Source organism: Gekko japonicus, unplaced genomic scaffold (genome assembly GCF_001447785.1).
Source record: "Gekko japonicus isolate JY-2015 unplaced genomic scaffold, Gekko_japonicus_V1.1 scaffold398, whole genome shotgun sequence".
NCBI classification, from domain to species: domain Eukaryota; kingdom Metazoa; phylum Chordata; class Lepidosauria; order Squamata; family Gekkonidae; genus Gekko; species Gekko japonicus.
Window position 1 is genome coordinate 529,557 of NW_015164676.1, and position 20,302 is coordinate 549,858.

At 56.2% G+C, this 20,302-nt stretch overlaps 1 protein-coding gene across 1 annotated transcript in view; it reads left to right on the plus strand.

The window, feature by feature from the left end:
* Positions 1–20,302, plus strand: part of ATP13A4 (ATPase type 13A4) — an 89,350-nt gene that overhangs the window by 40,050 nt on the left and 28,998 nt on the right. Inside the window, 9 exon segments of the mRNA XM_015409276.1 lie at positions 3,769–3,900; positions 6,219–6,389; positions 10,144–10,301; positions 14,536–14,724; positions 15,317–15,378; positions 16,117–16,267; positions 17,799–17,888; positions 19,258–19,411; positions 20,239–20,301. Coding sequence (XP_015264762.1) covers positions 3,769–3,900; positions 6,219–6,389; positions 10,144–10,301; positions 14,536–14,724; positions 15,317–15,378; positions 16,117–16,267; positions 17,799–17,888; positions 19,258–19,411; positions 20,239–20,301 — 1,170 coding nt within the window.

Here is a 20,302-nt window from a genome sequence, read left to right on the forward strand (position 1 = left end):
GGAGAGGGGGGGGGGAGATGGGGGGGGGGGGGGGGGGAGATGCGGGTCAAAATGCAGCCATGCAGCGAATAGTGTGGAATCGACCCGTACGACGGGGGACGGGGGGACGGAAGAGGGACGGCGGCACAGCTGCTTGTGGGGAATCGGTCTCTGTCTCTCAACCCAGCCTACCCCGCAGAGTTGTTGTGCGGATAGAATGTTGGGGAAGAACCATGAATTGGAACCTGAGCTTGGAGGAAGGGAGGGATAAATGAGCTCCCGGGGTGAGGGGAAGAGCTGACCTCCACTCATCCGTATCCCTGAAGAGGCGGGAGGCGGGACTGCATCTCCGTGGGTTTGGTTCCTTTTGCACATCCAGAGAGATGCCTAGAGCGGCGCTGGCATGCTCCCCCTTCCCCATCCCCTCTCCTTCCTTGTGCGCATGCAGGGAGGAGGGGGTTCCTTGGGCTTGTTCCACAAGCAAACTGGTCCTGCCCCACCCACCTGATGGGCAGCCATCTCTGCTGGCCACACCTCCTGGTGGCACTTTGCACTCCCCCCCCCAGCCAATGGCATAATTCCCTGGCAAGGCAAATCTTTATTTACTTCCTCCATTTGTCTCCCACTCTGATACCCCGCGGCCCTTCACTACCAGAAGGAGTCTCAGAGAGACTTACATCGCAACCTCCTTTCCCTTCCCCTCCCCACAGCAGACACCCTGTGAGGTCTGTGGGGCTGAGAGAGCTCTTTCAAGGACTGCTTCTGAGAGAACAGCTCTGAGAGAGCCATGAGTGACCCAGGGTCACCCCAGCAGCTGCATGTGGAGGAGGAGTGGGGAATCAAACCCCTTTCTCCCAGATTAGAGTCCGCGCTCCTAACCATGACACCAAACTGGCTCTCAGTGCTCCTCAATGCCCCCTCAACTAGCTTACAACATAATTCTCTTCTCCTCCATTTTATCTTTACAACAACATCCCTGTGAGGTAGGCTAGGACGAGAGAGAATGGCTGATTCAAGCTTCCAGGGCAGAGTGCGGATTCGAACCTGGGTCTCCCTGATTCTAGCCTGACTCTCTAACCACTACTCCATGCTGTCTTTCTGTAGGGCCACCCTCCACAGCAGTGCCCACGTGATTGGCACAGGTGCCCGTGGGCAGGTGAGAGAGTAAAAAAATGTTGCGGGCTTCTCCCTGGAAGCTGGGTGGCGGGGCTGCCTGGTTTTTCCTCTGTCACCTCCTCACGGGTGATCCAAACGGGCACCCCTCCCTCCTTGGAGCTCTTGGTGGTTTCTGGAGGGAGGGTCCTTTGCCACCCCAGCTGAGTCAGGGCTGCGAGTTAAAGCTCTTCCTCCTGCCCTAATCCCTCGGCTGTCTTGTGTTTCTGGAGAAACAATGAGTGCTATTCAGAGGTCACCTGCTGCAGACAAAAAGAATTAAATCGGGGAATTCACCACCACACCGGTGGGTGCAGCGATGGCCACAGGCGGCTTTAAAAGCGGATTAGACACATTCCTGGAGGAGAGAGAGATTGTCAATGGCTACTGGCCATGGAGACTGAGAGGAGCCTCCATGTTCAGAGGCAGCCAACCTCTGAATCCCAGTGCTGGGAGGCAACCTCTGGGGAAGGCCTTCGTCCCCTGTTGTTCGCCCTCCAGGGCAACTGGTCGGTTGCTGTGCGGAAGAAGTTGCCGGACTAGATGGACCCTGGGTCTGATCCAGCAGGACTCTTCTCGTGCTCTTGTTAAATACCGGGTTCTGGACGCATTGCAGTGATCAGCTCTAGTTTATTTAGTGATTTCAGGAACACAACAAGGGCCCCCAGTAGGGCTTGAGCCCTGCTTATAAAGCATGCAAACACCCCCCACACCCCCCACACACACTCCCAAGGATAGGCCGTTTACATTTACACTGCTTATCTGTTGGTCAATCCCAGGATCCTGCTCAGCTATTGTTCTTGGGGAGCAAGCTCACCCAGTTCAAGGTCCACCTTCAGGGATTGCTCAGGCTCGATACATAACAGCTCTGGTGCTTTTTCTGGGCCCTTTGCCCCACGGTGGGGGCCTCTTCTGCCTGACAAAGATGTCTTCCTTCAGTGGGCAGGTCGTCTGACTCCTGGCCAGGCCCTGCTCAAGACCTGCTCCCCCAAAACCATTTGAACCCGACTCCTTGTGGAGCCCACCCCATCTAAGCCAAATTGACAGTACTGGACAATTAGCCAGAGGAAAGGGTGCTCCCCAGAGCATGACCTGGCCATGAAAACGATCGGATCAGCCACAGGCCAGCCGGTCTCCCGGTGCAGGGTCTGAATACAGAGCTCCTGGGTTTTTAGGTACACTAGAAGAGGGGCTGCTTCACAACAGCCTGCAGCAAGAGTAGAAGCTGGCTTCCAGGAGCACCCTGGCCCTGTGTTTTGTGCTGCCCGTTCTCACAACAGGCAGTGTGTTTTTGTAGAGCCTGCTGACCGAACACTGCCTGCAGCGGGGCGATCTGGCCGGTTGTGGGATGCCCGCATCCAACACCCGACACGGCATTCAGAAGGGAGTGCAAAGAGGGGAATGAAAGAGGTCTTGTTGGAGCTGGGGATGTAAACCAAGCCACCGGGACTTCTCTTCCCCCTAAATGGTATCCTCCAAATGCGTGCTTTTGCAGGAAGAGGCATTTGGGGCCAGTGGGCCTGGGGATCAGCTGGGGTGGGCTGTCTGGAATAGAGAAGAGCTGGGCCAGGAAGGGAGGTGGGCCTTTTGGTATCGTGGTTAAGTGCGCGGACTGTAAGCTGGGAGAGCCGGGTTTGATTCCCCTCTCCTCCACTTGCCCCTGGCTGGATGACCTTGGGCAAGCCACAGTTCTGACAAAAGCTGTTCTCTCAAGGACAGTTCTGGAAAGGGATCTCTCAACCCCACCTGCCTCACAGGGTGCCTGTTGTGGGGTGGGGAAGGGAAAGGAGTTTATAAGCCACTCTGAGACACCTTTGGGTAGTGAAGGGCCATGGGGTATACATCCAATCTCTTCTTCTTCTTCTTCTTCTGACCCGCAGTGATTCTTTGTGCCCGTCTGGAGAAGGAGCTTTTCCTTGGGGAAGTGGAGGGTCAGGTTCACTCTGAGTCAGGTTCAGACTGAGGCCCGTTCTGCATCTAGCATTCGCTCCGCTGTTTCACCAAACCCAGGTTGGAACAGAAATTCCCCTCTACATTGCATGCCACTCACTTTCTTTGATTGTCAGATTGGTTTCACTTCCTTTGATCTCCCTCTTGAAGCCGTCCGTGCTTGTAGCCCCCGCCACCTCCTGTGGCAGGGAATTCCACGTGTTAATCACTCTTTGGGTGAAGAAGGACTTCCTTTTATCCATTCTAACCCGACTGCTCAGCAATTTCATGGAGTGCCCACGAGTCTGCATAGATTTATGGCCGTTTTATGGCCATTCAAGGGTGACTGTGCAGTCAGTACAGTGTCCCCCCCCCCGGGGTATCTGAATGCGGTTTCGAGCCGCATCTTTTCCCGTTCCAGTGTGGGTTTGGTAAAACAATGGAGCAAATGCTAGATGCAGAATGGGCCTGAGTTTTGGCCTGAGGGGTTCCCACCTGGATCCCCCGCTACTCGGAAGGCTTAGTGGCCCCCCATCCTCAGCCCTCTTGCTACAGGTGGAACCTACTCCCAGATCTTCTGTGTTGGGGGGGGGGGGGCAGGTTTCAGGGAGTGCTCGTGGGGCCTGGCCTGGGGAGGCAGCTTCTCTCCTGCTCCTTGAGTCCCCTAGAGGTCTCTCTCTGTGTGTGTGTCTCTCTCCACCCTCACAGGTGTGCAGACGATGGAGTCGCGCCACTTGGTCCCCGGAGACCTGCTGGTCCTGGAAGGCGGCAGGCTGATGCTGCCCTGTGATGCCATCCTGGTCAGCGGCGTGTGCATTGTGAACGAGGGCATGCTGACGGGTAAGGAGCCCAGTCCAGTCTGGCAGGATCACCCAGGGGGCTGACACTGGCTGCCGGTGCCTCTGGCTTCCTTGCGGTTCACTGCCCGTGAGCCACCAGCCCCGGGAGGCGATGGACACACACTGGCCCCTGGTCTCTCCTGACCACCAGCAGCAGCAGCTCCCTGAAGTCTCCGAGAGAGAAGGATCTTCTCCCCCAGGATCTGCTACTGGAGATTCCTTTAACAGGGATGCAGGGATCCAACGGGGATCTTCTGCTGGCCAAGCCCAAAGGAAAGTTATGGTGGAAAGAAAGGACAGGCCCGAGGTGGCCGGAGGTATTTGGAGGTGGTGTCGGCAGATACAGCTGGATCCTGCTTGGTGGGGCTGCGGTCACTCGGCCTGGGAGGGCCTCGTAATGGTTGGGGGTCTGAGAAGCAAAGGTGGGGCCGGGGAAGCTGCAGGACTCACCGGGTTCCCCAAGGGTGCAAGGCCAGGCTGGGCCAGGGGGGTGCCCCCTATCTATGACCAGGACAGACCCCATGGAATAGCTGGTCCCTGGATCTTGTCCCTGCCTAGGGTCATAGAATCATATTTGCAAGACTAGATCTAATGGGTGGAAATCACAAGGGAGTCGTTACCAGCTAAACATCAGGAGAAACCTCCTAATTGTAAGAGTGGTTGAGCAGTGGAACAGTCTGCCTCGGGAGGTGATGGAGGCTCCTTCGCTGGACGTTTTCAAGCGGAGGAGGCTGGACGGCCATCTTTTGGGTATGTTGCAGGGCTCTCTTTTGGCTATGCGCCTGAAGAGTGCAGGGGGTTGGACTTGGTGACCTGCAAGGTCCCTTCCAATCCTAACATTCTGTGATTCTATTATTAAAGCCCAGCCCTGACAGCTGCCTCACCGACTGACCCAGGTTCTGGCCCCAGGTTTTGCGGAGCTAGGCTGTCTCTCTTTGGCTCCCTGCTCCTTGGTGGAGAGACATTTGGGAATGCGGCTGAAGGCCCGGAGGGAGGGGGTAGCCCCACATGCAGTGGAGGCCCTCCTCCTCCAACCCTGGAGCCCCCTGGGCCTCCAACCCTGGCACCCACGACCTGCCTGACTTCAACAGTACCTCTGAAATGAAGTTGGAACATGATAGGAACGTGATGGCTACAAAAACATCAAATGCATCACTATAGGTTGGGGGAGACTTGTCTTGGCAGTAGGGTGTGCGAAAAGGATCTAGGGGTCTTAGTAGACCATACACTGAACGTGAGTCAGCACTGTGATGCGGTAGCTAAAAAGGCAAATGAGATGTTGGGCTACAGCAACAGTAGTTTCCAGATCACGTGAAGTGATGGTACCACTTTGCTCTGCTTTGGTTAGACCTCACCTAGAGTACTATGTTGCGTTTGGGGCACCACAGTTTAAGAAGGATACAGGCAAGCTGGAACGTGTCCAGAGGAGGGCAACGAAGATGGTGAGGGGGGTCTGGAGACCAAGTTCTAGGAGGAATCATTGAAGGAGTTGGGTATGTTTAGCCTGGAGAGGACTGAGAGACAATATGATAACTATCTTCAAGGACCTGAAGGGCTGTCATCTAGAGGATGGTGTGGAGTTGTTTTCTGTTGCCCCAGAAGGTCGGACCGGAACGAACGGGTCGAAACGAAATCAGAAGAGTTTTCGACGAAACATTAGGAAGAACTTCCTGACAGATCGGTTCCTTAGTGGAACAGGCTTCGTCGGGAGGAGGCGGGCTCTCTTTCTTCTTTGGAGGTTTTCAGACAGAGGCTAGATGGCCCCATCTGACAGCAATGCGGATTCTGTGAACTTGGGCAGATGATGAGAAGGGAGGGCAGGAAGGGTTGCATCAGTGCTTAGTTCTTGTGGTCCTTTCTTCCACGTCCAGGGAAATGCCGATCGTCAGTTTGGCTGGAGATCCTGGAGGTTTTTTGCCATCTTCTGGGCATGGAGCAGGGGTCGGTGGGGTGGAGGGATTTATGAATTTCCTGCATGGTGCAAGGGGTTGGACTAGATGACCCTGGAGGTCCCTTCCAACTCTGTGAGTCTATTATCCTGTGACCAGCCAACGGCAGCTGTGGAACGGCCCACTGGTTTCTACTGTTATCCCAGGGAAGGAAAGGTGGTAGAAGTTTGGCTAGGTGACCCCACCGGTCTGATTTCTGGGCACAAGACAATAGTAACATGAACTTCCCCTTGTTCAGCAGAAGCAGGAAAAGCACATGCAAAAGCAAGGCGTGACTCCAATGAGCGTCACTGATTCAGGCCACGGGAGCCAGTGTCCCGCGGATCAGCCCCCAGATCTGCCCCTTTCAGCCCACTTTGGTCTCCTCCAGGGGAAAGCATTCCGGTCACCAAGACCCACCTGCCCCGAGACGACAGCCAGCAGCCCTGGCAAACGAGCTGCGAGGACGACTACCGGAGGCACGTCCTCTTCTGCGGCACCCAGGTCATCCAGGCCAAGGGAGAGGGCAAGGAGCCCGCCAAGGCGGTGGTGCTGAGCACCGGTGAGTGTCTCTGGGTTGACAGATGCGCCCCTTGCAGAGGGAAGCAAACGTCCAGTTGTGCAAGCCCCGCCTGCAGCCTCTGCCTCCAGAGCTTGTTCTGAGGGGATGCCTGCAGGAGCGGCCTCCACGGCCCTCGGGCTGCCACACCACACCACACCACACCACACCACACCACGCACGGGGCCCATGAGGGTGGGGCACACAATCCGGCCAGCATCCACTGGCTTGCTGGGGGTGAGCAGCTGGAGGGCTGGCAATGCATCCATGGTCTGCGTGTGTGGGGGGGAGTGGTTCTGTAGCCAAGATCTCAGGGAACCAAGAGAGGAAACTAAGGGGGGTGGGGGGGTCACAGGGTAGAGGTTTATACAATTAGGCACAGGGTGGAGAGGGTTGGCAAAGAGGAATTTTTCTCCCGCTCCCAAAATACTAGAACGCGAGGGCATCCAATGAAGCAGTAGGGTCAGGGTGGGCAAAAGGAAATACTCCTTGACACAGAGAGTGATTCAGATGTGGAATTCGCTGCCAGAGGATGTAGTGGTGGCCACGGAATAAGCAGCTTTCAAAGGGGATTAGATGGATTCATGGAGGATAAGTCATACCAACGGCTACCAGCCATGGTGACTGAAGGGAATCTCCACAGTCAGAGGCACTAATGCTCTGAATCCCAGAGCCACGAGGCCACATCAGGGGAAGGCCTCGGCCTCTGTGCCCTGTTGTTGGCCCTCTAGAGGAACTGGTTGGCTGCTGTGTGAGACGGGATGCTGGACTAGATGGACCCTCCCTGGTCTGATCCAGCTGGGCTCTTTGGATGTTCTTATGAAGGCCTCGACCTCCGTGTCCTGTTGTTGGCCCTCTAGAGGAACTGGTTGGCTGCTGTGTGAGACGGGATGCTGGACTAGATGGACCCTCCCTGGTCTGATCCAGCTGGGCTCTTTGGATGTTCTTATGAAGGCCTCGACCTCCGTGTCCTGTTGTTGGCCCTCTAGAGGAACTGGTTGGCTGCTGTGTGAGACGGGATGCTGGACTAGATGGACCCTCCCTGGTCTGATCCAGCTGGGCTCTTTGGATGTTCTTATGAAGGCCTCGACCTCCGTGTCCTGTTGTTGGCCCTCTAGAGGAACTGGTTGGCTGCTGTGTGAGACGGGATGCTGGACTAGATGGACCCTCCCTGGTCTGATCCAGCTGGGCTCTTTGGATGTTCTTATGAAGGCCTCGACCTCCGTGTCCTGTTGTTGGCCCTCTAGAGGAACTGGTTGGCCGCTGTGTGAGACGGGATGTTTGACTAGGTGGACCTCACTGGTTTGATCCAGCTGGGCTCTTTGGATGTTCTTATGAAGGCCTCGACCTCCGTGTCCTGTTGTTGGCCTGCCAGAGGAACTGGTTGGCCCCTGTGTGAGACAGGAGGCTGGACTAGATGGACCCTCACTGGTCTGACCCAGCAGGGTTCTTCGGATGTTCTTATGAAGGCCTCGACCTCCATGTCCTGTTGTTGGCCCTCCAGAGGAACTGGTTGGCCCCTGTTTGAGACAGGATGCTGGAGTAGATGGACCCTTACTGGTCTGATCCAGCAGGGCTCTTCTGATGTTCTTATCAGGGGAAGGCCTCAGCCTCTGTGCGCTGTTGTTGGCCCTCCAAAGGAACTGGTTGGCTGCTGTGTGAGACGGGATGCTGGACTAGATGGACCCTCCCTGGTCTGATCCAGCTGGGCTCCTCTGATGTTCTTCTCAGGGGAAGGCCTCAGCCTCTGTGCCCTGTTGTTGGCCCTCCAGAGGGACTGGTTGGCCCCTGTGTGAGACAGGAGGCTGGACTGGATGGACCCTCCCTGGTCTGATCCAGCAGGGCTCTTCCTGTGTCTTTGTATTCCTTGGCGCCTGAGGTCTGGAACTTGGAACTACCCCGGGGCCTGGCTTGGAACTACCCCTGGGTGACCCTGCCAGAAGAGGGAACCAAGACCCACATGATCATTGGATGGAGATCAGGAACTGTTAACCCCCTCATAACCGTTGTTTCATTGTGGCGGTTGCATTGTGGCATCGGGGAGCTTCTCCACGGCAGTTTGTTTTTCTTAAGCAGCCTGCCCCGGAGTGTGGATTACAGTGTCTGTATCTGCAGAGAGAGAGAGAGAGAGAGGGATTTTTAGGAAGGCTTCCAGAAGGGTAAAGGGAAGACTCGGAGTGCCGAGGTGGGGAAATTCCTGGAGATTTTGTGGGTGGAGCCTGGGGAGGGCGGGGTTTGAGGGACAGGAGGGACCCTGGTAGGGTACTGTGTCACAGAGTCCACCTTCCAAAGCAGCCTTTTTCTCCAGGGGAGCTGATCTCTGTCACCTGGAGGTCAGTTGTAATAACTCCCCCTCCGCTCGTCAACTCTTATGGCAGCTGCTTGATGATGACTTTGCGAGCCGTGTGCTGCTGCGGCGGCCCCTAACTATATGCCGGCGGAAGAGCTCCGTCTTGCAGGCTCGGCGGAACTGCGAAAGGTCCCACAGGGCCCTGATCTCCTCCGGGAGCTCGTTCCACCAGGTAGGGTCCGCCACCGAAAAGGCCCCGGCCCTAGTAGCAGCTAGCCTGGCGTCCCTTGGGCCAGGGAGGGTCAGCCGGTTTTGAGACCCAGACCGTAGTGCTCTCTGGGGTATATACAGGGAAAGGCGGTGCCGTAGGTATGTTGGACCCCAGCCATTAAGGGCTTTAAAGGTAAGAACCAGCACCTTGAAGTGGACTCGGTATGCTATTGGCAGCCAGTGCAGTGTCCTTAGCACAGGCTGGATGTGCTCCCATCTAAGGAGACCCATCAAAAGCCTGGCCGCAGCATTCTGCACTAGCTGCAGCTTTTGAATCTGCGACAAAGGCAGCCCCATGTAGAGAGCGTTACAGTAGTCTAGTCTCAAGGTGACCATTGCGTGGATCACTGTAGCCAGGTCAGTGCGGTTGAGGAAGGGAACCAACTGCCTAACCAGCCTGAGATGATAAAAGGCCAACTTGGCAGTGGTGGCTACCTGGGCCTCCATGGAAATACCAGTGCCATCAGGAGGTCCACCAGTGGGGCCAGGACATTAGAAGCCATCCCACTGTTGAAGCCCCCAAGGACCAAGATGACAGAGCATCACTTGCCCCAGAGTCCCTATCTATACCTTGTGGCTAATAGCCACAGATGGACCTCTGCTCCAGATGTTTATCTTATTCCCTCTTGAAGCCGCCCAGGCTCGTAACTGCCACCCCCTCCTGTGGCAGTGAATTCCATGTGCTAATCACTCTTTGGGTGAAGATGGACTTCCTTTTATCCATTCTAACCTGACCGCTCAGCAATTCCATGGAGTGCCCACGAGTTCTTGTATTGTGAGAAAGGGAGAAAAGTACCTCTTTCTCGACCTGCTCTATCCCATGCATAATCTTATCAACCTCAATCATGTCACCCCTCAGCCGTCATTTCTCCAAGCTGAAGAGCCCCAAGCGCTTTAACCTTTCTTCATAGGGAAAGTGTTCCAGCCCTTTGATCATTCTACTTGACCTTTTCTGCACTTTTTCCAATGGTATAATATCCTTGTTGAGGTGTGGTGACCAGAACTGTACACAGTACAGTAGGAAGCTTTGGAGGTCATTAATTCGTAGGGTCACATCGGGTGACCAGAAATCAGAAGCCGCTCGAGGGCGTGGTGGGCGCAGAGTCCCGTCCTCCTGTCTCTCAGGGACTGGCTCTGAAAGCGGCTGCTTGTCTTCCCCGCTTGCTCACACCTTGCGGGTTTGCTTTGCCTTCCCAGGTTTCAACACCGCGAAAGGGGACCTGGTGAGATCAATCCTGTACCCCAAACCCATGAGTTTCCGGCTCTACAGGGATGCCATCCGGTTCCTCATGTTCCTGGTTGGAACTGCTGGGATCGGGATGGTGTACACCGTGTGCGTCTTTGTGCTCAATGGGGTAAGTTGTGGGGTGGGGTGAGGGGACAGGGAGCACCTGAGGGGCTGGTGTAGAAATTTTATTTATTTTATTTATTTATATTTGAATTTATATCCTGCCCTCCCCTGAAGGCTCAGGGTGGCTAACAAGGGCACCATGTGCCGAGGTTAAAACAGTAAACACATAGTTTAAAAACAATAAATTACAATAAAATACAATATTTACAAACAGATTTAGACAAGAGGGGTAGATCTTAACTTCCAAACTACTTCCTAAAATCTTATCATCTAAGCCGTGCCCAGGCGCCTCGCTCCCCCCTTGGAGGGCCAGGCAATCATGCTGTTAATACGCCAGAGCATAGGGGCAAAGGTGGAATAGTGGTGGCGGCGGCTCCTACTCGAAGGCCTGGCGGAAGAGCTCTGTCTTGCAGGCCCTGCGGAACTGAGAGAGGTCCCGCAGGGCCCGGATCTCTTCCGGGAGCTCCTTCTTCTAGCGCTTGAGCTGAATCAATATTCTGTGTAACTATGATGAGCCATATTTCAGGATTTACATCTCAAACATCACCAGGTTTCAAGTTCAGTTTGGAGTCTGTCCCGTATGCCTTGTTTTTGGGAAGCCCTGCCCACGTCCACTCCCCCCCCCGAAGAGTCCATAAGGACTGGCCATTAAATTTTCCCAAATCCTTTCTCCCTTTTTTGCTACCATAGTTCCCCCCCACACAACCAGTTCCCTGTGTTTCTGTCGGGGTTCCCAGTCAATCACACACAACACCAGGTCTCAACACAAGATTCAGTTTATTGAGAGAGAGAGAGAGTACTTGAGACACCATGGGCTCTCGTGTCAGGAATGGCGGGAGAAGCGCGGGGTACCTGGGATATACCCCCTTCAAAGGAGACCCCCTGATACTACAAAGCCAATAAGCAAGCACGCATAAGCGCGGGCAAACACCCAGGGCTGGCTCACCCACTAGGCGAACTAGGCATTCGCCTAGAGTGCTGGGCCCTGGATGGGGCACCGAGCTGTGCCTCCCCCCCCCCGCCCCCAAAAGCCCGCGAGGAGCTCTCTGAGTGTCAGCACTTCGCTAATTGGGGAGAGGCATCCGGTGAGCATCCCCCGCCTGGAGACAGGATCCCCCCCACCTCCCTCCCAAACTGCCTTCGGAAGCGGAGCATGAGAGAAATCTCTCTTCCATCTTGGAGGGCACTGCAGGAACAAGTGGGGCGTGCTCGCTGGGTCTGACAGCTGCAGCGGGGGAGGCGGTGGCGGCGGTAGCAAAAGGGTGGCTGGCTCCAGAGGTGTTCAGGCCCCACCGGGAGGTTGGCATCTGCACCAGAAGGCAGCCTCGCCTAGGGCGCAGAAACACCTTGAGCCGTCCCTGCAAACACCCAGCCATTAGATTCCCAACGGGGAGCCAGGGGAAGAAGCACCTCTAGCTCCAAGGACATCTGCAAGATAAGCGCAAGCACGGAGCAAGGAGTGGGGAGGGTGGGCAAGCCCATCCCTCGGGCAGAACATTCCAACCCATGGCAGCATCAGCTGACAATTTCTTTCCAGGAATTCTCTTGACCCTAGATCCAGGTGACCCTGAAATAATGCATGCATGACTCTTGGGGAGTGGTCTTGGGTGCCCTCTACTTGTGGGCTGGGCTGCCCGCCCAGGGGTACCACAGTGGGTGCTTCATTGTGTTAAAATTAGCAAAATGGAACGTCCTGGAACAGAGAGCTGATGCTTTGAATTTGGGCGCAGCCACCGTCCAGCGTGGTGTGGGGCAGGCTAACTCTACTGGACACACCCCCCCCCGTGGCAGGCTTCTGTGCACCGAGTTCTGTGCTGGACCTCCTCTCAGTCTGGGGGTCTCCAGGCCCTCCTTTGATAAAGACAGAAAGTTTCTAGAATTGGTGAGGCTGGGAGAGGAGGGGGAATAACATCTAAGGAAAAGGGAAAAGCCAGAGGTTTAGAGCAAGATTGAAATATATGCAGTGCTTCCTTAAACTTTGGGCACATCCCCCTCACCAGTGTTCCCTCTAAGCTGAGTTAGTGTGAGCTAGCTCCCAGTATTTTAGCCTCTGGCTCACGATTTTCACCTTAGCTCAGGAAGGATGTGGCTCCAGAGCAAACTCATTGATGCAGTAGCCAAATCGCTCGTCGCTCCCAGCTTTCATGCCAGCAGTTCACGAAGTAGATTGAGGTTTATAAGATTATGCATGGGATAATTGGTGCTTGGTGCTTGGGGGGGGGTCAACAGTGGGGGGGGGCTCCTAGTGTCCTGGCCCCACTGCTGGACCTCCTGATGGCACCTGGTATTTCTGGCCACTAGTGTTGGACTGGATGGGCCTTTGGCCTGATCCAGCATTGGCGTCTCTTATGTTCTTAGTATTTTTGCTCACAGGAGTCCACAGCTTAGAGGGAGCAGGTCCCCCACCCTTCTGTGCATGGGATGAGATCAGGGTGGCCTGGCTCCAGGTGGGGCCTGGAGATCTCCCAGGATTTCAGCTGGTCTCCAGGCGACAGAGTCCAGTCCCCCTGGAGAAAAGGGCTGCTTTGGAGGGCGAACTCTGTGGCACTGGAGCTGGCTGAGGCCCCTCCCCCCCAGGCTTCCTGGCAGTCAGGAAGGGCATGCAAGGCAGGGGGGGAGGGGGCTTGTTCCCAGAGCGGCTGTCCTCACAGAGGCAGCCAGGAGGGACAGAGGGGAAAGCAGGGCCTGGTGGAGGCGGGGAGCTGTTTGTGGAGGGCGCAGCTGTTTTCTGGCAGAAGGGCTCCTCTGGCTCCCTGGCACTTGCTTTAGTAGGGTTGGCAGCTCCGCGTTGGGCCAGTTAGGGGTGCCAGGTCTCCCCCAGTCACTGGTGGGGGATGGAGGAGGAGGAGGAGGAGATTGGATTCATACCCCATGGCCCTTCCCTACCGGAAAGTGTCCCAGAGCGGCTTGCAAACTCCTTCCCCTCCCCACAACAGACACCCTGTGAGGGAGACAGGGCTGAGAGAGCTCTTGACAGAAGCTGCTCTTTTTCAAGAACAGCTCTTGTCAGAACTATGGCTTGCCCAAGGTCATCCAGCCAGGTGCAAGCGGAGGAGTGGGGAATCCAACCCAGTTCTCCCAGATTAGAGTCCGCGCACTTAACCACAACACCAAACTGAAGAAAAATAAGAAGAGATTGGATTTATACCCCGCCCTTCACTACCCAAAGGTGTATCAGAGCGGCTGACAAACTCCTCTCCCTTCCCCTCCCCACAACAGACACCCTGTGAGGCGGGTGGGGCTGAGAGAGCTCTTGACAGAAACGGCTCTTTTTCAAGGACAGCTCTTATCAGAACTACGGCTTGCCCAAGGTCATCCAGCCAGGTGTGAGTGGAGGAGGAGTGGGGAATCAAACCTGGTTAATAAGAACATAAGAACATAAGAGACGCCAATGTTGGATCAGGCCAAAGGCCCATCCAGTCCAACACTCTGTGTCACACAGTGGCCAGAAATACCAGGTGCCCTCAGGAGGTCCAGCAGTGGGGCCAAGACACTAGAAGCCCCTCCCACTGTAGCCCCCCCACCCCAAGCACCAAGAAGACAGAGCATCCCTTGCCCCAGAGCCCCTATCTATACCTTGTGGCTAATAGCCACTGATGGACCTCTGCTCCATATGCGCATCTAATTCCCTTTTGAAGCCGTCCATGCTGGTCCTCCCAGATTAGAGTCCGCCTGCACTTAACCACGACACCAAACTGGCTCTGGATTGGGGGGGGGGGGTTAGGGTTACCATACCCAGGTTGGGAGACCCCTGAGGATTTAGAGGTGGAGCCTGGGGAGGACAGGGGGACCAATTGCCATGGAGTCCACCCTCCAGAGCACCCACTCTCTCCAGGGGAACTGTTCTCTGTAGTCTGACCTGTAATTCCAGGGGGTCTCCAGGTCCCACCTGGAGATCTCCCAGAAAGACAACTGATCTCCTGACTGCAGAGGCCCGAGTGCCCCTGGAGAAAAGGGCTGCTTTGGAGAGCGGGCTCTGTGGCATTGTAGCCCTGTTGAGGCCCCTCCCTTCCCCGAACCCCGCCCTCCCCAGGCTCCACCCCTTCTCGTCTCCAGGAATCTCCCAGCCTGGGCTTGGCAACCCTGGGCCCAGAAGCAGCCTTGGGACACCAGCGGCCCTCTCGGGGTCAGCTGCAGGCCAGGTTCTGCACCACCATCCCCCCCCCGCCCTGGCCTGTCCTTTGAGCCACTGGTTCTGCTGAGCTTCCGGATGACCCGGTCTCTCCGCCTTGAGCCAGGAAGCGGCCGGCGAGGTGGTGAAGAAGGCCCTGGACGTGATCACCATCGCCGTCCCTCCCGCCCTCCCCGCTGCCCTGACCACCGGGATCATCTACACGCAGAGGCGGCTGAAGAAGAAAGGGATCTTCTGCATCAGCCCCCAGAGGATCAATATGTGTGGCCAGCTGAACCTCGTCTGCTTCGACAAGGTGCGTGTCCTCACTTGCGCCTGCGTGCACCGGGGAGCCAGACGGGGGGAGGAAATACAGCCGGAGGAAATAAGGGTGGCGGCCTCCGTCAGGCCTTCTCCAGCCACTGGCTCATCGGTTGTGATGCCACGGAATGCTCACAAATACCTGACCTGCTGAGCGGCGGGGAAGAAGCAGGTTCCTCCTTTTGGGACGAGTGGGGGGACCGTGGGCGCATGCGTGCACGTACTTCATCTGTGTTTGAAGGAGGCTGCTGGCGTCCGCATCCCCTGGGGTGGGGCAGCTGCTGGGGCCCAGGGGTTCTGGCGGGGACAGAGACTGGTGCCTCCTCTTGGGCTGCAGGCGGGCACGGAGGGTGGCACACAAGGAGTTTCTGGGGCCAGGGAGGCTGCAGGGATCTGGGTCAGAGATCTTGTGTCCCAAGGACAGCCCCAGCCGTCTGCTCTCCTCAGGTTGGGAGAGGTTTCTGTTCCCACACCCCAAACCCTGGCAGGCCGGTCAGCTGGGCAGATCCTTCCCTCTGGCCGTAGGTAGATCCTCTGGCCCATTCCTTCGCAGCGCGATTCTGAATCTGACATGTACATTTCCACAGACTGGTACACTCACTGAGGATGGCCTGGATCTCTGGGAACTTGTCCTGACCGATGGACAGAGGTAGCTCTCTCTCTCTCTCTCTCCCCCCCCCCTCTCATACCATCTGACTCTTTTGGTTTCTAGCCCTCCCCATCCCTAGGACTCGGGGTGGTGGTGGATTATCTCAGAAGAGTGAAGAAGCAGCCTTATATTAAACAAGCCCATGGCTCTGTCTCATGCAAAATCTGCAAGGCCTTTGAGTGGGATCTCTCTTAGTTCTGTTACCCACGGAAGCACCCATAACAAGTCATTTGCCATTCAGATAGCGCCAGCGGGTAAAGACATGTTTGTTTTGTTTTGTTTTGTCTGGCATACCTCCAGTAACGGCTACCGTCCCTCCTCCCCGCTTCTGGCATTTCTTGTTTATGTGTTTTAATATAATTATTTTCTAATTTTCGGGGTTGTTTTTAATTGTTGAAAGTGTCTGTGTTTTTGTGTGGGCCGCCTCGAGGAACCCGATTTGGAGGTGGGAAAGCAGCACGGATACGTTTTTAATGAATGAAACCTAAAACGGTCAACTGCCACCCCAAACCAGCCCCACCGGTTCTGCCATGCTTCTGAAACGGGCTCCGGGCAGCCTTAGCCTGCAGGGTTTTGTCTGCTGAGCCCTTTTGCCGGGCCGCTGGCGTAACCTGGTGGGCTCAGCCGGCACAGGCTTCTCCCTGCCACGGTCCCTCCCCCTTTCTGCGCCTTCACCCCCTCGTCTGCTTGGAAAGCGTGTGACGTGCCCCCCCTCCCGTCTCTCTCCTCCGGCCCCAGCTTCCAGAGTGTCTGCAGCTTCTCCCCGGGGAGCTCGGTGCCCTGGGGCCCGGCCTGTGCGGCCATGGTCACCTGCCACTCCTTGGTGCTGCTGGAGGGGAAGATGCAGGGAGATCCGCTGGACCTGAAGATGTTTGAGGCGACTCACTGGGTAAGTCTCTGCCTTGGCCCCCTAAGCAGGTCCGGGGGCAGTGCGTTCCGAGCGGGGAGGGGTGGGACCCCTGCCCCCTTGCTGCCTTTCCCCCTCCCTTCTGTCCCGCTGTGACTTCCTCTCTGGGTCTTCTCTCGTGCTTCTTGGTCAGGTTGCGCACGTTGCTTACGATGGCTCTTTCCAGCCTACCTGGGCGACGTGAAAGGTATCCCACAGGGGAGCCATCTGTCTTGGCCTGGATGGCCCCATCTTGGAAGCGAGGCAGGGGCGGCCCTGGTTAGTCCTTGGGAGGGAGACCTGCCCAGGAAGCCCAGGGCTGTGAGGCAGAGGGAGGCAAGGGCAAGTCGCTCTTCCCTTGAGAACCCTGCGGGGTCATCAGAAGTCAGCAGTCGGCTGTGACTCAACAGCTAAAAAATAAACCCCCAAATGGGACCCATCTAACTTGGCAGGCGAGGGTTGGATGCTCGCAGAACAGTTTTTAATCCGCGCGCCAGGAGCTGTGGCCAAGTCATTGGGGGGGGGGGTCTTCGTGACCCATGTTGAATCTTCACTGGGGTCCAGTAGGCTCCCATTAGGCCTGGGTGGTGTCCAGCCCATCGTTTCTCCCGGGTCTCATGCTCGCTGAGAAGCCGCCGCACCTCTCCATCCATAAGTCTGTCGGTCTGCCTGTTCTGAATCTCCTGCGTTTTGGGACCCCCACTGAGCAAACCAAGGTGCACCTGCCGCCTGGGAGATGGTGGCTTATTTGCAGTTAGACTTCAAGGCCGGAGCCCCTTGTCATCCGTAGGTACCCAGCTCCCCCCCCCAGGTAGTTTTCACATCCGTGAGACCCAGTTCTCCCTGAACCTCTGAACTGCTTTTCTATACAGTATTTTTTTATTTTTATAAAAGACAAACATATCACGAACAAACATATATACATAAATGGGGGTTGGTTACCGTCACATCATTCAATTGTCTGCTAGGTATCTCATACAATATTTAGTTATATATTTCCTATGTTCCACCTTGTATTTTTATATACATCCTTTGTATATAATTAAAAGTACAGTTTTTGTTCCTTTAGTTTTTGTTCCTCCAGTTTGGTGTCATGGTTAAGTGCGCGGACTCTAATCTGGGAGAACCGGGTTTGGTTCCACACTCCTCCACTTGCAGCTGCTGGATGAACTTGGGTCAGTCACATGTTCTCTCAGAGCTGTTCTTGAAAAAGAGCAGTTTCTGTCAAGAGCTCTCTCAGCCCCACCCACCTCACAGGGTGTCTGTCTGTTGTGGGGAGGGGAAGGGAGAGGAGTTTGTAAGCCCCTCTGAGACACCTTCGGGTAGTGAAGGGCGGGGTATAAATCCGATCTCCTCCTCTTCTTCTTCTTCTAGGTTGGTTGTATGTCAGTATATTTTATTTACTGTAGTCTTCAATCTGCTTTTCAATTCCTTGTGAATCTTTTGTAAGCTGTGTGTGAACTGACATTCTTATAGAGTGCACAACCCCGGTGGGATAAAAGAGCTCTAAACCCCCCCCCTTTCAAACCAACAGGAAATAACAGAGGATTCCAAGGACAGGGAGGGCCACGCGGGAGAACTGGGGCATGCCGTAGTCGTCAAACCGGGACCCAAAGCCGGCCAGGTAAGTGGAGCTCCCTGCCCTTCATCCCCGACAGTCAAAGGACGGGGAGGTCCCATGGCCCCAGCTTGGGGAGGGGGGGGTCTTTTCTAAACTGGGCCGTAGCCTGACCAGACCTCAGCCTTGGTGTTTAGGAGGTCTAGACCTCCACCGGCCCCGGAGGGATCATCTCCACGTGCTCTGAGACCGGGGTCAGGGTCGGGGGGGGGGCCAGGAAGGTAGGACAGGAGGGGTAGTCATGGGGGGGTGGGGGGGTTTCTTCTCCCGGTGAGCTTTCCTCCTTCACTTCGTCCCAGAGAGTGTCCCACTGGCTCTCGCCTTCTGAAAGGGCTACTTCTCCCTCTTTCCATCTGTCATGGACCTTTCATATGAGGGACTGAGGGAGCCCCCGCGGAAAGACGGGGCCAGGAGGCTGGCGTGTGGGCCGCCCTCGCTGGTTTGCCCCCCTTGCCCGGAGCCCCTGACTCTCCTTGCAGCCTCTCCCTCTGGCCTTTCTTGGTGTCGTGGTTGAGTGCGCGGACTCTAATCTGGGAGACCCGGGTTTGATTCCCCACTCCTCCTCCACTTGCACCTGGCTGGATGGCCTTTGGCAAGCCGTAGTTCTGACAAGAGCTGTTCTTGAAAAAAGAGCAGTTTCTGTCAAGGGCTCTCTCAGCCCCGCCTACCTCATAGGGTGTCTGTTGTGGGAAGGGGAAGGGAAAAGGAGTTTGTAAGCCGCTCTGAGACTCTGAGTGAAGACTCTGAGTCCAATCTCCTTCTCCTCCTCCTCCTCTCCTCCACTTCTCCTTCTCCTCCTCCTCTCCTTCTCCTTCTTCTCCTTCTCTTCCTCCACATCCTCCTCCTCTTGTCCTTCTCATTCTCCTCCTCTTCTCCTCCTCCTCCTTCTCTTCCTCCTCCTCCTCTTCTTCTCCTTGTTTCTCAACCTTCTTTTCTTCTTCTCCTTGTTTCTCCTCTTCCTCTTCTTCCTCCTCTTCTCCTCCTCCTCCTTCTCCTCTTCTACTTATTCTCCTCCTCTTCTACTTCTCTTCCTCCTCCTCCACATCCTCCTCCTCTTGTCCTTCTTGTTCTCCTCCTCTTCTCTTACTCTTCTCCTCCTCCTCTTCTCCTTGTTTCTCCTCCTCGTCTCCTTCTCCTCCTCCTCTTCTTTTCCTCCTCCTCCTCCTCTTTTACTTCTCCTCCTTCTCCTCCTCCTCCTCCCCTTCTCCTCCTCCTCCTCCTCCTTCTCCTCCTCCTCCCCTCCTCCTCCTCCTCCTCCTATTCTTCTCCTCCTCTTCTCCTTCTCTTCTCCTCCTCTTCTCCTTCTCCTCCTCTTCTCCTTCTCCTCCTCCTCCTCCTCCTTCTCCTCCTCCTCCTCCTTCTCCCCCCCCCGCAGGTCCCCTCGGGAGGCCTGGCCATCCTGCGCCAGTTCCCCTTCTCTTCGGCCCTGCAGAGGATGTCTGTTGTCGTGCAGGAGCTCGATGGGGACCACCACGTCTTCATGAAGGGGGCTCCGGAGAGAGTGGCCGGCTTCTGCCACCCAGAATCAGGTCAGCCTCCGCCCTGCTCGTTCTCCGGGCTGTTGTGTGGAACCTTCCAGGAGCTCTGAGGGGAGGGGCCCTCTGGGCTGACGGATCGCCTTGGCTCCTGAGCCTTGGCTCCTGCCGGCCGGCGAGCATTGCCCAGCTGGGCTCCTGCAGCAAGCAGGGAGAATGGCAGCGGGCACAGTTTGGTGTAGTGGTTAGGAGCGCGGACTCTAATCTGGGAGAACCGGGTTTGATTCCCCACTCCTCCTCCACATGCAGCTGCTGGTGTGACCTCGGGTCAGTCACAAGTTCTTTCGGAGCTGTTCTCTCAGGAGCAGTCCTCGAAAGAGCTCTCTCAGCCCTGCCTGCCTCCCAGGGTGTCTGGTGTGGGGAGGGGAAGGGGAAGGAGTTTGTCAGCTGCTCTGAGACTCCGAGTGGAGGGCAAGGGGTATAAAGCCAATCTCTCCTCCTCTTCTTCTCCCTTTGCATCTTTGGCTGCCCTCTGCACCTCACGCCAGGGCTGTGCTGAGTGGGGAGGGAGCCCAGGAGCCCGGGAAGGGCCCCGGCTCCGTCCCACGGGTGTGTGTGGCTACCCAGGTGCCACTGGAAGGGCAGGCTGCCTCTCACCACTGCAAAGGAGGCCGAATCAAGTGCTGTTTGGGGAGTTCCGCAGCTCCCAAACCATCCTCAGGAGGGCATCCTCTGCTCACCGGTCTCCCTCGGTCCCTGGGAGTATAATGAATGCCAAGCAAAGCTGTTCCAAACTGGCAATGGCCCGGAAGGAGCCGGGCCGTTTTTGCCCAGGCGTTGCAGATGGGCCCTGAGCCCCGGCCTTTCTCTCCCCCCCACAGTGCCCCCCGACTTCGCCAGCCAGCTCCAGCTCTACACGCGTCGAGGCTTCCGAGTCATCGGGCT